Source organism: Agelaius phoeniceus, chromosome 23 (assembly GCF_051311805.1).
Source record: "Agelaius phoeniceus isolate bAgePho1 chromosome 23, bAgePho1.hap1, whole genome shotgun sequence".
NCBI lineage: Eukaryota > Metazoa > Chordata > Aves > Passeriformes > Icteridae > Agelaius > Agelaius phoeniceus.
This window is the reverse complement of record NC_135287.1, coordinates 6,654,535-6,668,184: the sequence shown is the minus strand read 5'-3', so window position 1 is coordinate 6,668,184 and position 13,650 is coordinate 6,654,535. Positions and strand designations below refer to the sequence as shown.

Genomic DNA, 13,650 nt, shown 5'->3' with positions numbered 1-13,650 from the left:
ATTTAATTTCTCCCAAATAATTAGCACTCAAACCAGTTTCTAACTTGCTGCTCTCCCACTCAACCCTCCAAAAAAGTGGAAAAAAAGAGGAAATTCTTTTCTGCTCCTTCTTCTGCAGCTACCTGGTCAATATTTCCACAATATTTTCACACCACAATTCATGGGGAATACTTGGAATCATTTACTTCATCATCCTGGACACGTCAAGCTTTAATTCTTCTTATGTTTCACATCACACTTCACCCTCTGAAGCCTCAGCAGTGGCTGTGTGCTGAATAAATGTATTTTTTTTTTTTAATTTCTGGGAATAAAAACCAGCACCCCAAAGGTGCCCATGCTGACCTCTCTCTCCTCTCCACTGCGTCACAGGCAGAGAGAACATTTTGTTTTCATATTTGATTACATTGTAAAAACCAATGGCAGCCCTGAAACCAAAAACTCCATTTATCCTCAGGAACAAAAACAAGGGGAGCAGCAGCAGCTGGGCGAGGGAGCAGTTTTAAAATCCCCTGTTCTGGGGGAAAAATCAGAGAATCAGGGCCTGGGATGGGCTCAGAACATCCCACAAAGAATGCAGGTAATGGCCAAGGAGCAGCCAGAGCAGAGATTTGAGAGTGATTAATTTTATAGTGATCAAGTTTATAGTGATTAATTTTATAGTGATTAATTTGATCTTCTACAGCACTTGTGCAACACCAGATCCCAGCAGCAGCACCTTGCCCAGCACAGCTGCAAACCTGCCTTGGTTAGCCTGTGTTTTAAAGGATTTTTAATTCAAATATTATTTAGGGGGCTGTGTTAGCCTGTGTTTTATAGAATTTTTAATTCAAATATCATTTATGGGTCTTTATTAGCTTGTGTTTTATAGGATTTTTAACTCAAATATAATTTAGAGGTCTTTGTTAGCCTGTGTTTTAGGGGACTGTTAATTCAAATAAAATGTAGGGGGCTGTGTTAGCCTATGTTTTAGAGGACTTAATTCAAGTATCATTAAGGGAGCTCTGTTAGCCAGTATTTTATAGGATTTTTAATTCAAATATCATTTAGGGGGCTGTGTGAGGCTGTGTTTTATAGGATTTTAAATTCAAATATCATTTAGGGGCTTTGTAACTCTGGCAACATTTTCATTTCAACTCTTCTCTGTGGTCAGAGCTGGTCTGTGGGAGCTGCAGCTCAGCTCAGAGCTCCCACCCCACCTCACACACTCTCAGCTGGTTTCACTTGGCAAAGCACAAGAACAAACAAAAGCCTGGCAGTAAAGGGAGATCATAATATTTGCAAGCTAAATATCACTCAGGCACAGAGTGACTGACAAATCATATGACAGCAAGGTGAAGTCAGATATCAAAGGCACAAACTCAATTAGCCCTGAGCTGTTAATCCAGCATTTGTTGGCAATGCAGAACGAGTTCATGGGAGGAGTGTTGGGGGGTAGGATGGTCAGGAGGGATGGAGATGAGATATTCTTGAAGCCAGGGCTTGGAATTTGGGGTTTATTGCAAAGGATGTGGGTGCAGGGCCCTGCTTGGGCCTGCCAGCCACAGCTCAGAGCAGGACTGAGAGAAAGAGAAATAAAGAGAGTGGTAAAGAGGATGAGAGAGCGAGGTTCCTGTTACAATACAATAAATCTTCTTCTGGCCGTGGAATTTGGGGTTTATTGCAAAGGGCCTGGGGGCAGGGGCCTTTTGGAACTTGGGGTTCATTGCAAAAGATGTAGGTGCAGGGCCCTGCTGGGAGCTGCCAGGCACAGCTGGAGCAGGCCCGAGAGAAGTAAAGAGAGAGGTAAAGAGAGAGAAGGCAGGAGTGTGGTAAAGAGAAAATGAGAGAGTGAAAGAGAGGATCAGAGGGTGAGGTTCCCGTTAAAATACAATAAATCTTCTTCTGGTCTTGGAATTTGGGGTTCATTGCAAAGGGCCTGGGTGCAGGGTCCTGCTGGGAGCTGCCAGGCACAGCTCACAGCAGGCCCCAAAGAGGAGCCCCAAAGAGGGAGAGAGGAATAAAAGCAAGAGGGAAAAAGAGAGCAAAGTTCCCATTACAGCACCATAAATCTTCTTCTGTGTTGAATATTCTAATTCTCACTAACCAATCTAGTCCAAGACACAAATCCTACAGCATTTCCATACAGCCTATAAGAATCATTACATCACCATCCTGTGTCACATTCTAAACAAGCTCTTTCCTCTCCAAGCCTTGGAAAGCAAGGCCAAGCCTGCAGCCTGCTCAGAGCCCCAGAACCTCTGTGTCCCCCTCATCCAGGGCTCTGAAAACCACTTGCTTGCCATTGTCTCTAATTTGTTTGTGTACAAACTTTATATTTAACCTTGTAAGGAGAGTTAAACCACATTACATCACCATCCCGTGTTACATTTTAAACCCTAAAAACTCCTCTTTGGGCCCCTTCTGCCAAGCTGTAGGGTCTGCTCTGCCCCTTGGGGCTGTCTGCAAGCAGAGGGTGTTGTTCCATCAAAAGGGGATCACCTTCAGCAGCCACACCATTGTTTTCCAGTTGTTCAGTAACTGAGGTATCTCAAAGCTTGCTTTCATTTCAATCTCACTTATAGTTTCCATATTCTCCAAATCTTTTGCCAGGCAATCATATTGATAAGGCTTTCCTGTTTCATCTTCCCCAACATTCATGAAGCCAAGCTGGCCTTGGCTTTTATGGCCCTACCAGGATTTATTGGGAGATCTCAAACCCAGAACAAATCCCTGATTCTGGGATCAGCCCTGTCCCTCCTGCAGCTCCAGGGGTTGTGCATTAACCAGAGGGCAAACAGGGATGGGCATGGTGCCAACCTGGGCACAGCAGCCACTGTCCAGGGACCCTGCAGGGGACACCTGGGACCTGCTGGGGACACCAGGAGCTGCTGGGGACACCTGGGACCTGCTGGGGACACCAGGACCTGCAGGGGACACCTGGGACCTGCTGGGGACACCAGGAGCTGCTGGGGACACCTGGTACCTGCTGGGGACACCTGGTACCTGCTGGGGACACCTGGGACCTGCTGGGACAGAGCCAAAGCCGGAGCTGCTGCAGAGCCCTGGGCATCCTGAGGGGCTGGAACAGCAAAACCACCTCTGCCAGGAAAGCTCCAAATTTTCTACATTTATCTCAGCCTGCTGTCATCTCTGGCTACACCTTTCTACAGCAGGGATTGGGATTTTTAAAAATCTTATAATAATTATATTTTTAAAATATATAAATATCTACATAAAATTATAAATATCTATATTGTGTAATAATAAAAAATTAATTTCATTATAATTTGATATATATATATAAGATATATATAGAATTATATCTATTTATATTGTATAATAAAAATTTAAAACTTTAATAAATTTAAAAAATAATTTTCACTTTTAATAAAAATTAATTTTAGTTTTAATACAATTATATTATATATTTATTTGTGATCATATTATAATTATTTTATTTCTTGTATATGTATTATATAATGCATATACTGTATATTATATATACTAGAATATTATATATATTATATATAATGTAATGCATATTATATTATATAATACATATTGTATATATTCAATATGTAATATATAATACATATTAAATATATACAATGTCTTTTATATTACATAATACATATAATGTGTATATATGTATATATTTGTATATATTTTTTTATTTTATTATAATAAAATAGAAGCCAGAAGTGATTTTGCATTTGCAGCCAAACCAGCAGGATTTTTGTCCCAAGACAAAGCACAGCAAAAGCCACAGTGGAGACCAAATGAAACAGAGGAAATCAGCTATAAAAGTAAAAGATTTTTAACTCTGCAGGTGCACAGAAATATTCAATCTAAGAACAGACCCAAAAGATTCTTATTGACATAGACACCAGGAGTGCATTAAAAAGTTCAACATGCAAATATTCTCCTGCTTACCAAAAATCTCCCCGTTTTTGGCAAATTCTGTCACGAGGTACAGCATGCTTTTGGTCTCCATCACCTGTGGAGGCAGAAATCACACATGAGGGCTCGTGGGAAAAGCAAAAAAGCCAAAAATCACCCAAAAGAATCCTTATTTTTATGGTTCTCTCCTAAAGCTGGGAAAGTTCTGCCTCACACCTAGAATTGGCACAATCTTCCAATGTGTGCAAACAAAATAATCAAAAGCTTCACTGAGAAAAATCCCCCAGTTCAAAAAGTCATTTCAGATTTCAGGACAATTTCAAGGTATTTTGGGTTTATTTCAACAACCTCAGAGAAACATTTCAGCATCAGCTGAACTTGTCTGTGGGCAAGAGCTTTGTGAATTTGATTTTGCATTTTATGTATGAACGGGCTGAAAAGTCCCAAGAGACTGCTCACAAATAAAAGCAAACCAGGGAGACAATTTGAAGGCTATTTTAAAAATAAACTCATTTATCAAATGCATTTTTAACCAGGCACTGAAGGAGTGAGCACCACCCAAGCATCACCATCCCTTCAAGTGCTGATCTTCAGACTTTATTTAAATATTCTCAACTTCTCTTCTGCCATTTTTGAGTGGTGTCATTCATTCAGAAAGGAACTGAGGGGAGATATTATCAAATAATAAATTGCAAATTTATAAGTTGCAAATTTAACTCCTTAAACTCCACCTCCACCTGGCACATCAATATTTTAAAGAGCAGGTTTATTTTTTAAATAGATCATTTATTTCTGAAATATTTTAAAGGCCAGTTTCTTCTGCATAAAATTAATTTAAAGCTGAACTGGTCTTAAGTGGGATCTTCATTTTTGTTTAGCAGAACTAAGAGAGGGAAAAAAAAGTGGGAAAAAGGGGGAAAGAAAGGAAAAAAAAGGGAAAAGCCCCTCTAGGCCCACCTGGTAGAGTTTTATGATGTGTGGGTGGTCCAGCATCTTCATGATCTGCACCTCCCTGTAGATCTTCTCCAGATTCACAGCATCCAGCTGAGATTTGTCAATGATTTTTATTGCCACCTGCAGACCAAGAGCAAAAACGAGGTTTAAAAACTCCCCCAACGTGAGTTTACCCTCATTAGGAAGGGAAAAATGCAGCCCCAGGCTGAAAAATACAGCAGGGCAGCACTGGAAGGGTCTGGGTCCCTCCAAGGGGCTGCAGGGATCTCACCCACAGCAGCATCAGAGGAAACGCAGGTTTTCAGTGAGAAAAAACAGATTTTCTTTGAGAAAAAGCAGATTTTCAGTGAGAAAAAGCAGTTTTCCATGAAAAAAACCCCCAGATTTTCCATGGAATGGAAGGCACAGAACAGGCCAGTGCTCCAGGTGCTCTTAAATCAACAATTTGCAGTGACCAAAATCATCCTAATGGCGCCCATTTCTGGAGCCAAGGTGACAAATCTGAGTCCCACAAAATGATATTTTAAGAGAAAACCTGACAATGCAAACCTAGGGGATCCATGCAGTTGCAGCTGTGACACGTTTAATTAATTCAAGTGCTGTTATAGGAGGGGATGTTCAGTTCATCCCTTCGGAGAAAAAACTCTGCAGATAAATTTACCAGTCAAGCCTTGGAAACACATCTCAGTTAGTTCACAAAACACATCCTGGCCCTGCTGACCTTGTTTTTAGCCAATAAATGCAAAGGGAAGATAAGTCTAGATGTTGAAGGGATTAAAAAGCTCCAACACAAGACATTTAAAGTTGAAACCAAGAAGAAAGTGAAAATTCAGCCCCTGCACATGCAAAGGGTAAAAATGCTAAAGAGTGCTGAATATAGAAATGCTGTTTATTCAGCCTGAATGTCACTTTGTTAATGCTGAAGCAGGAGCAAACAATGTAAGTCCCACTAATGCTTCCAATTATAACAGAATTTCACAAACTATTGAACAGGGGAGAGCTGCTGGAGACAGAAATTCACGGGAGGTGAGCCTCATTATCTGCTGACACTGATTGTGGGCCCACCTGAGTTCACAATTAACTATTTACTGACCTCAGCTCACTCTGATTTTCCTTCCTTAAAAGTCCCTTTTTATTCCCCTCAATTCCCAGGGAAATGTACAACCTCAAGTGTGCAGGAAATGTGTCCATAAAATGGATATACCTGCTAACACTGACTGTGGGCCCACCTGAGTTCACAATTTACTATTTACTGACCTCAGCTCACTCTGATTTTCCTTCCTTAAAAGTCCCTTGTCTTTCCCCAACTCCCAGGAAACTGTACAACCTCAAGTGTGCAGGAAATTTGTCCATAAAATGGATCTACCACAGCAGAGCAGCAGATTAAACACCTCAGCTCATTCTGCATCTTCATCTTGCCAGGACCAGGGGAGGGTTTTACAGAAAAACCACTTGAAAGTACTTAAAATCCAGCAAAGTCTTCCCAAGGATGTGAGGAGGAGCAGGGAATTCAGCAGCTCCTTTTGGAGCTCAGCTGTCTCTTGGTGACAGGAAAAGGGATGTAATTCTTAGAGGTGGAGAAGCTCCTTCAAGGCACAGAGCAGTTTCCTATGTGAAAAGTGTGTTTTGTTCCTAAACATGCAGCTTGCCAACAATTACTGGCAACAGTCTGAAACAAACAACAACAAAAAAAATCCCAAATTTCAAGATATAATGTCAGCACATGCTTCACCTGACAAGGAAAACCAAAAGGGAATCCCTGATCTCCCCCTGTCACCAGGTTTTGCTCCTTAAGGAGTTAAATTCCAAGGTATCTTTGCAGCTTTCACGCTTCCTTCTCATTTAAAAACCCAAGGAACTGCACTTATTTCTTATTTCCTTCCCTCTTCCACTGAAGGCCCAGGGAATGGGAGTTTGCTCAATCCTCCCCTGACATCTGGGAATTGCAGCTGCCAAGGAGTGAGGATGAAATGCTTGTCAAGAAAAGATAAAAGTTGTTCTGCTCCTCAGCTACTCCAACTGTCACTTTCCATTGTTTTTGTTTTATTCATTTAATTCTTGAAAGGAAAAACAAAGGCAAAAAGCAAACACCCAGACAAAAAAAAAAAAAACCCAAAACCACAACACAACCTCCTGTTACAAATTCACATTCAAACAGAGCTTTGTCCCTGCAGGTTACAGAAATTCAGATTTGTTAACCCAGGACATTCTTAAAATAGATAAAATGCATTAAAATTAACCAACACAACTTCCTGCAGTCTGGGAAAACTCCATCTTTTCCTGTGTGGCACAGGGAGCTGCTGTCTCTGCTGGAGTTACTCACTCTGCAAATACCTGAGCACACCTGAGCTGGTGCCACAGACCAATCCAGGGGCTCCAGGGTCATTTTCCAGACTTATTTCCAGATAAAAACACAAATTCCCTGTACCAGCAGCCAGGTGAAAGCACATCTGGGAGAGCCAGGCTTTATTTTCCCCTGGGGAGCAGCGAGCAGAGCTCCTCTGCAGGGGATTAATCCTTGGGGAAGGAGTTAATTAAGGATTTGGGGGTGGGTTCCCAAATTCCCTGCATTTTCCAGGCAGCACCTTCACTGCTCCAAACCTTTTCCTTATTCCCTACATTCCAAACCTTTTCCAACTTCCCTGCATTCCAAACTTCCCTACACTCCAAACCTTTTCCCAATTCCCTACACTCCAAACCTTCTCCCTATTCCCTATATTCCAAACCTTTTCCTTATTCTGTACATTCCAAACCTTTTCCAACTTCCCTGCATTCCAAACTTCCCTACACTCCAAACCTTTTCCAAATTTCCCACACTCCAAACCTTTTCCTTATTCCCTACATTTCAAACCTTTTCCAACTTCCCTACATTCCAAAGCTTTTCCTTATTCCCTGCACTCCAAACCTTTTCCCAATTCCCTACACTCCAAACCTTCTCCCTATTCCCTACATTCCAAATCTTTTCTCTATTCCCTACATTCCAAACCTTCTCCCTATTCCCTACATTCCAAATCTTTTCTCTATTCCCTACATTCCAAACCTTCTCCCTATTCCCTACATTCCAAACCTTTTCTCTATTCCCTACATTCCAGACCTTCTCCAACTTCCCTACATTCCAAACTTCCCTACACTCCAAACCTTCTCCAAACCTTTTCCCTGTTCCCTACATTCCAAATCTTTTCCCAATTCCCTACATCCCAAACCTTTTCCCTCTTCCACCCCCACCCCATTTCACTGGAATCAAACCTCCCCATCTTCTCCCAACTTTCCAATCATTATTCCTGCTCCCTGCTCTCCTCCCCAGGAAAATCTCTGCTCATTTCCACGCCTCATTAGCAGGAGCTGCCCTGGGATCACAGGATTTCTGGGCAGCAGGATCAAGGATGGAGCGTGGCAGGAAAAAGCCACGTGGCCTCCACTCAAATGGCACCAAACACCCAAACAAGGCAAGCAAAGGTCGGGTTCAGCCCCCCCTGGGAGGCCTGGCAGTAAAAAGGGTCAGGCAGCACCTCTAGTCCTACATATCTTTAATTAATTTATTTATTCCTGATATCTTTATCACTTAATATCCTTATTAATTCCCCCCTGGATGGACTGGCAGTAAAAAAGGTCAGGCACCTCTATTCCTACATATCTTTCTTTAGTTTATATATTCCTAATATCTTTATCACCTAATATGTTTATTAATCCCCTCCCTGGGTGGACTGGCAGTAAAAAGGGTCAGGCAGCACCTCTATTCCTACAATCTTTCTTTATTTTATTTATTCCTGATATTTTATCACCTAATATCTAATAGAAATATTAGATATTTATTCATCCCCCCATTTTCCCCACCTTTCACACTTCTGTATGGTTGTTTAGAACTTGCATTAATTCAAGTGATGATTTCTGATTTTGTTTGCACACACCCTGTGTTGCTCTCCTGCTTCATGTTTGTTTCCATTTAATTTCCACCTCTGCTCACAATTTATGGCAACAATTTTATTTTCTCACCTGTAGCCTTTCCATAGAAAGGATGGATTGTACACAATCCATAAGTGCTGCATTCAAGGTAATAAGAGCCCATCTTTTTTAATTTGATGGTTATTGGCTAGGCAGAGTTGTGTTTAGAAAAAAAAAAAAAAAAGCAAATATTTTAAAGGTCAAAGTCATATAAAACATAATTTCAAAATGCCAGTGCTAGAAAATCCCAACAACAAACAGGTTCTGAATCTAAAGGGTTCAAATCGGGAGATTCAGGAGAAACTTTGACAAGGAGTCCTTTTAAAACAGGATTTTGGAGCAAATCTCAGCAGCATCACAGCATCCTCCTGCAGCACAGACCTGAGGGTGCACCAGCACAGCCCTCCCAGGACCTAAAAACTGAATATTCTCCCACTGGAACTTAAGGAACAATTTAGAACAAGCTTGGAATATGAAAACCCTTCAGGCTGGAGTCATTACCAAGCAGGATTTCCACTCTGTGTGTCAGGGATCCAACAATCAGGTGAGCTGCTCCAAGCTGGAAGTGCTTATTCCAAAGAGTATTTGGCTGGAATTAATTTCCTCTGACATCACCAGAAGTGATCTTAACAGGGTTCCCCTTCCTCAAAGATTGTGTAAATACTTCCAGCAACCCAGTCAGCAATTCAGTTCCAGAAAAACACTCTTGCATCTCTCACTGCAGAAGTCAGGGCTGACTCAAAAAAATCAAAGACCTTGATAAAAAAATCCTCCAGCAGAGGCAAATTTGCTGTAAAAATCCCACAGAAGAGAAAAAGGCTGCAGACTGGACAGAAAAGCTGGTGAAAAAAAAAAAAAAATTCAAGATACCAGAATTCAGCAGTTCCTTAGGACACAGATGAAAGAATCATCCAGGACTTGGGGAGCTTTTTAAGCTCTGTGTTTTCTGTAACCTTTGTTATTTCCAACAATGCTAAACAAACAGGCTTTCTAAAACGACAACAAAAACGAAGATTAAAGTTTTCATCTCCATCACAAAGCCTGCCAAAGAAACGAGGGCTGAAGAGCAGTGACAACCGAGTATCTTCAAGTGGGGCATTTGCAATTCTGGCACATGGCCCCAAACTTGGGAAGGGAGCGCTGGCACCGCTTGGCTCTTCTGCAGGAGCAAGGAAGGGCTCGGAAAGACCCGAGTTGATGATGAACTTGAGAAATGAGGCAAGAGGAGAACTTTGCTTCAGTCCCTGCGCTGCAGAGCTCATCAATCACAGCGTGGCCAGGGCCCTGTGAGCACCAGGGCTCAGCTGAGCTCCAGATTTCAGGAATGCCCCCATTCCTTAGGGGATGATTTTCCCGCACAAGCTCACGGTGATGGACACCTGCAGCCCTTCCAGTCCGCGCCTGGGACGGGGTTTTAGTGACTTTGGTCAAGTACAGAGCAGCAGGAACCTCCTCTTCAGTCACCAATGAAACAGAGCAGAAGAGAGCCTTACAAAAATCTCACCTCTAGGTGTAGCAACTAAAACTACCTAAAACAGAAGAGGAAGCTCCAGAGCCATTGCTCTCATCAAATACCTCCTTTTTTTTTTTCTTTCCTTTTTTATTTTTTTTTTTAAAGTGAACACGACTGCATTTTTACCCAGGCAGACTGACAATCATTTCTGTTTTAGGTAAAGCACCAGGTATTAACAATAATCACCGGGTAATACACGGGGGCGGTGAAACAAAGGGGCTAAAAATGGTTGGATTTGGTGAAGTTGGAGGATGCCGTGCTGAAGAATTCAGCACACACACACCAAGTTCCTCTGCTGGAACAGATAACCCAGCATTGCCCGGGTCAGGAAACCCCAAAATCCCCAGGGCACCAGGGCAGGCACAGCACAAGGTCTGACCCTCCGCAGGGAGCAGAAAGTGGCGCTGGAGCAGCACCGGAGCATCCTTGGGGTGCCACCCTGGGGCGACGCCACCACCCCGGGGCGATGCCACCATCCCGGGGGTGCCGCGCCGCGGGTGGCATCTTTGGGGTGACATCCCCAAGGGGAGGGGGGTGACATCCTGCGGGTGCCATCCTCGGCCATCCCCGCGCGGCCTCGGGGCGTTCTCCTGCCGTTCCCCGGAGGATGCGAGCGGGAGAACCCCCCCCACCCCGGGCGGCCGGGGCTCCGCGTCCCCGCGGGAGGTGCCGGAAGGGACAAAAGCGGCGGCCCCGGCCCCGGCGGCCCCGGCCCCGCGCAGCCCCCGCGGCCCCGCCGCGCCCCCCGCGCCGTGCCCACCTCGCTGCGGGTGATGCGGTGCCGCGCCAGCTTCACCACCGCGAAGTTGCCCTTGCCCAGCGTGCCCTCGATGTCGTAGAAGCCGACGCGGACGGGCCCGAGCCCGCGGGGCAGCAGCGCCGGGGGCCGCCGGGGCTCGGCCATCACCATGCTGGGCTCGGGGGGCGGCGGCGGCGGCGGCTCCGGCTCCGGCTCCGCGCGGCGCCCCCGGGGCCGCGCCGCCCCCTCCGCCACCGAGCGAGGCACCGAGCGACCGAGCGGCGTCACCGCGCGCGTCACCGCGGGCGGGGCCTCGCCATGGCAACCGCCCCGGCACGGCCCGCCCCGGCACCGGGACACCGGGACAGGGACAGTGACACCGGGACACCGGGACAGGGACAGTGACAGTGACACCGGCACCGGGACACCGGGACAGGGACAGGGACACCGGGACACCGGGACAGGGACAGTGACAGTGACACCGGCACCGGGACACCGGGACAGGGACAGGGACACCGGGACACCGGGACAGGGACAGTGACACCGGGACACCGGGACAGGGACACCGGGACACCGGGACAGGGACAGGGACAGTGACACCGGCACCGGGACAGGGACAGTGACACCGGCACCGGGACACCGGGACACCGGGACAGGGACAGGGACACCGGGACACCGGGACACCGGGACAGGGACAGGGACACCGGGACAGGGACAGGGACAGTGACAGTGACAGTGACACCGGCACCGGGACACCGGGACACCGGGACAGGGACAGGGACAGTGACACCGGGACACCGGGACAGGGACAGGGACAGTGACACCGGCACCGGGACACCGGGACACCGGGACAGGGACAGGGACAGTGACAGTGACAGTGACAGTGACACCGGCACCGGGACACCGGGACACCGGCACAGGGACAGGGACAGTGACACCGGGACACCGGGACACCGGGACACCAGGACAGGAACAGTGACACCGGCACCGGGACACCGGGACACCGCGCGGGGACAGGGACAGTGACACCGGGACACCGGGACAGGGACAGTGACACCGGCACCGGGACACCGGGACACCAGGACAGGGACAGGGACAGTCACACCGGGACACCGGGACAGGAACAGTGACACCGGCACCGGGACACCGGGACACCGCGCGGGGACAGGGACAGGGCCACCGGCACCGGGGGGACACCGCGCGGGGACAGGGCCACCCGCGCTGGGACAGTGCCAGTGCCACCAACCCCCGGGGGACACCCGCGGCACCCGCGCTGGGACAGTGCCAGTGCCGCCAGCCCCGGGGCACCCGCGCTGTGTCCCCAGGGCTCGGAAGCCACCGGAACGTCCCCTCCGCGCTGGCATTTCCCTCGCCGAGGGACAGTCCCCTCCCTGGGGCAGGTGGCACCGCAGCGGGGCCGGGTGCCTCGGGTGCCTCCAACCCCTGGGCAGCGCTGCCACCCTCCATGGGAAGAAGTTCTGACCCGTTTTGGGGTGGAACTTGGGGTTTATTTTTAAATTTCTGACCGTTGTTCCTCATCCTGTCACACTGAACGGAGCCTGTCCCCATCCTCTGACACCCTCTGGAGATGTTTGTCCACCTTGGTGACATCCCCTGAGCCCTCTGTGAGCCAAACACGCCCTGCTCGTTTTTGGATGAAGAGGAACAACCTCAGGCTCTCTGCAACTTCCTGAGGAGGGGATGCAGAGAGGGAGGTGCTGAGCTCTTCTCCCAGCCACAGGACACGTGGGGATGGCTCAAAGCTGTGTCAGGAGAGGTCCTGGAGGTTATGGAGCATTTCTGAACCAAGAGAGTGCTCAAAGCTTCCCAGGGAACTGCTCAGTGGCCCAAGCCTGGCAGTGTCTGAGGGGTGTTTGAATAAAGCCCTTAAATGACTTTTGTCATTGCACAGGGTGATTTTTGCAGGTCCTTTCTCAGGGAATTATTCTTCTCTTTTTATTTCCTGCACATTTGGAAAGGCAGATTTGGAAGCTCTGTGGGTCCCTTTGACCTGAAATGGTCTGAGGACTGTCAGAGCTGAGAATGTGTGAAGAAATTTAAGGCCCTTTCTGCTGAATTTCCTTTTCAGTGCTGAATTTCCTTTTCAGTGCTGAGTCCACTCATTCTGCTTTAGCACCTAAGTGTGCATTTAAAGGATACACTTACCAAGTGTGCATTTAAAAGGTGCACCTGCATTTTCAAATTCCACGTTTGTTTCAGCAATCTTTGCTCTCTGCTTTCATGCCTGTCCCTCCCTCTCCCCTGCTCCATCCCAGGCTGAAGGACTGGTGCCTTCCTGACATTTGGGAACCAGGAATCACTCCTGGAATCTTTTAGTTCCCCTGACTAAACCAGGCCCAGCCCAGAGCTGATGGCACAGCACGTGCCTGTTGAATCAGCCACAGAGCTTTAGGAACACACAGAGTGGACACTAAAAAAAAAAAAAAAGAAAAAAGGAAAAGAGTGGAAGAATGCAAGGAACAAAGCTGTGTCATTCTTTCCCTTTTTAGGCAGATTTTACACGTAAAGCTGCCTCATCCTCGTGAAAAGTTACTTTTGTTCTGTGTCAAGCAGCGATGACTGTTCTGCAGAGGGAACTGAAGGTCTCTGTGCAGAAATTAAT

At 46.8% G+C, this 13,650-nt stretch overlaps 1 protein-coding gene across 1 annotated transcript in view; it reads right to left on the bottom strand.

Annotated features, from left to right (window-relative positions):
• SIK2 (salt inducible kinase 2) overlaps positions 1 to 11,323 on the bottom strand; it is a 36,544-nt gene extending 25,221 nt beyond the window's left edge. Inside the window, exons 1-3 of the mRNA XM_077189895.1 lie at positions 11,049 to 11,323; positions 4,837 to 4,953; positions 3,913 to 3,976 (exon numbers count right to left, since the gene is read on the bottom strand). Coding sequence (XP_077046010.1) covers positions 3,913 to 3,976; positions 4,837 to 4,953; positions 11,049 to 11,198 — 331 coding nt within the window. The 5' untranslated portion in view covers positions 11,199 to 11,323. The remainder of the gene's footprint in view (positions 1 to 3,912; positions 3,977 to 4,836; positions 4,954 to 11,048) is intronic.
• Between the last annotated feature and the right edge of the window lie 2,327 nt (positions 11,324 to 13,650).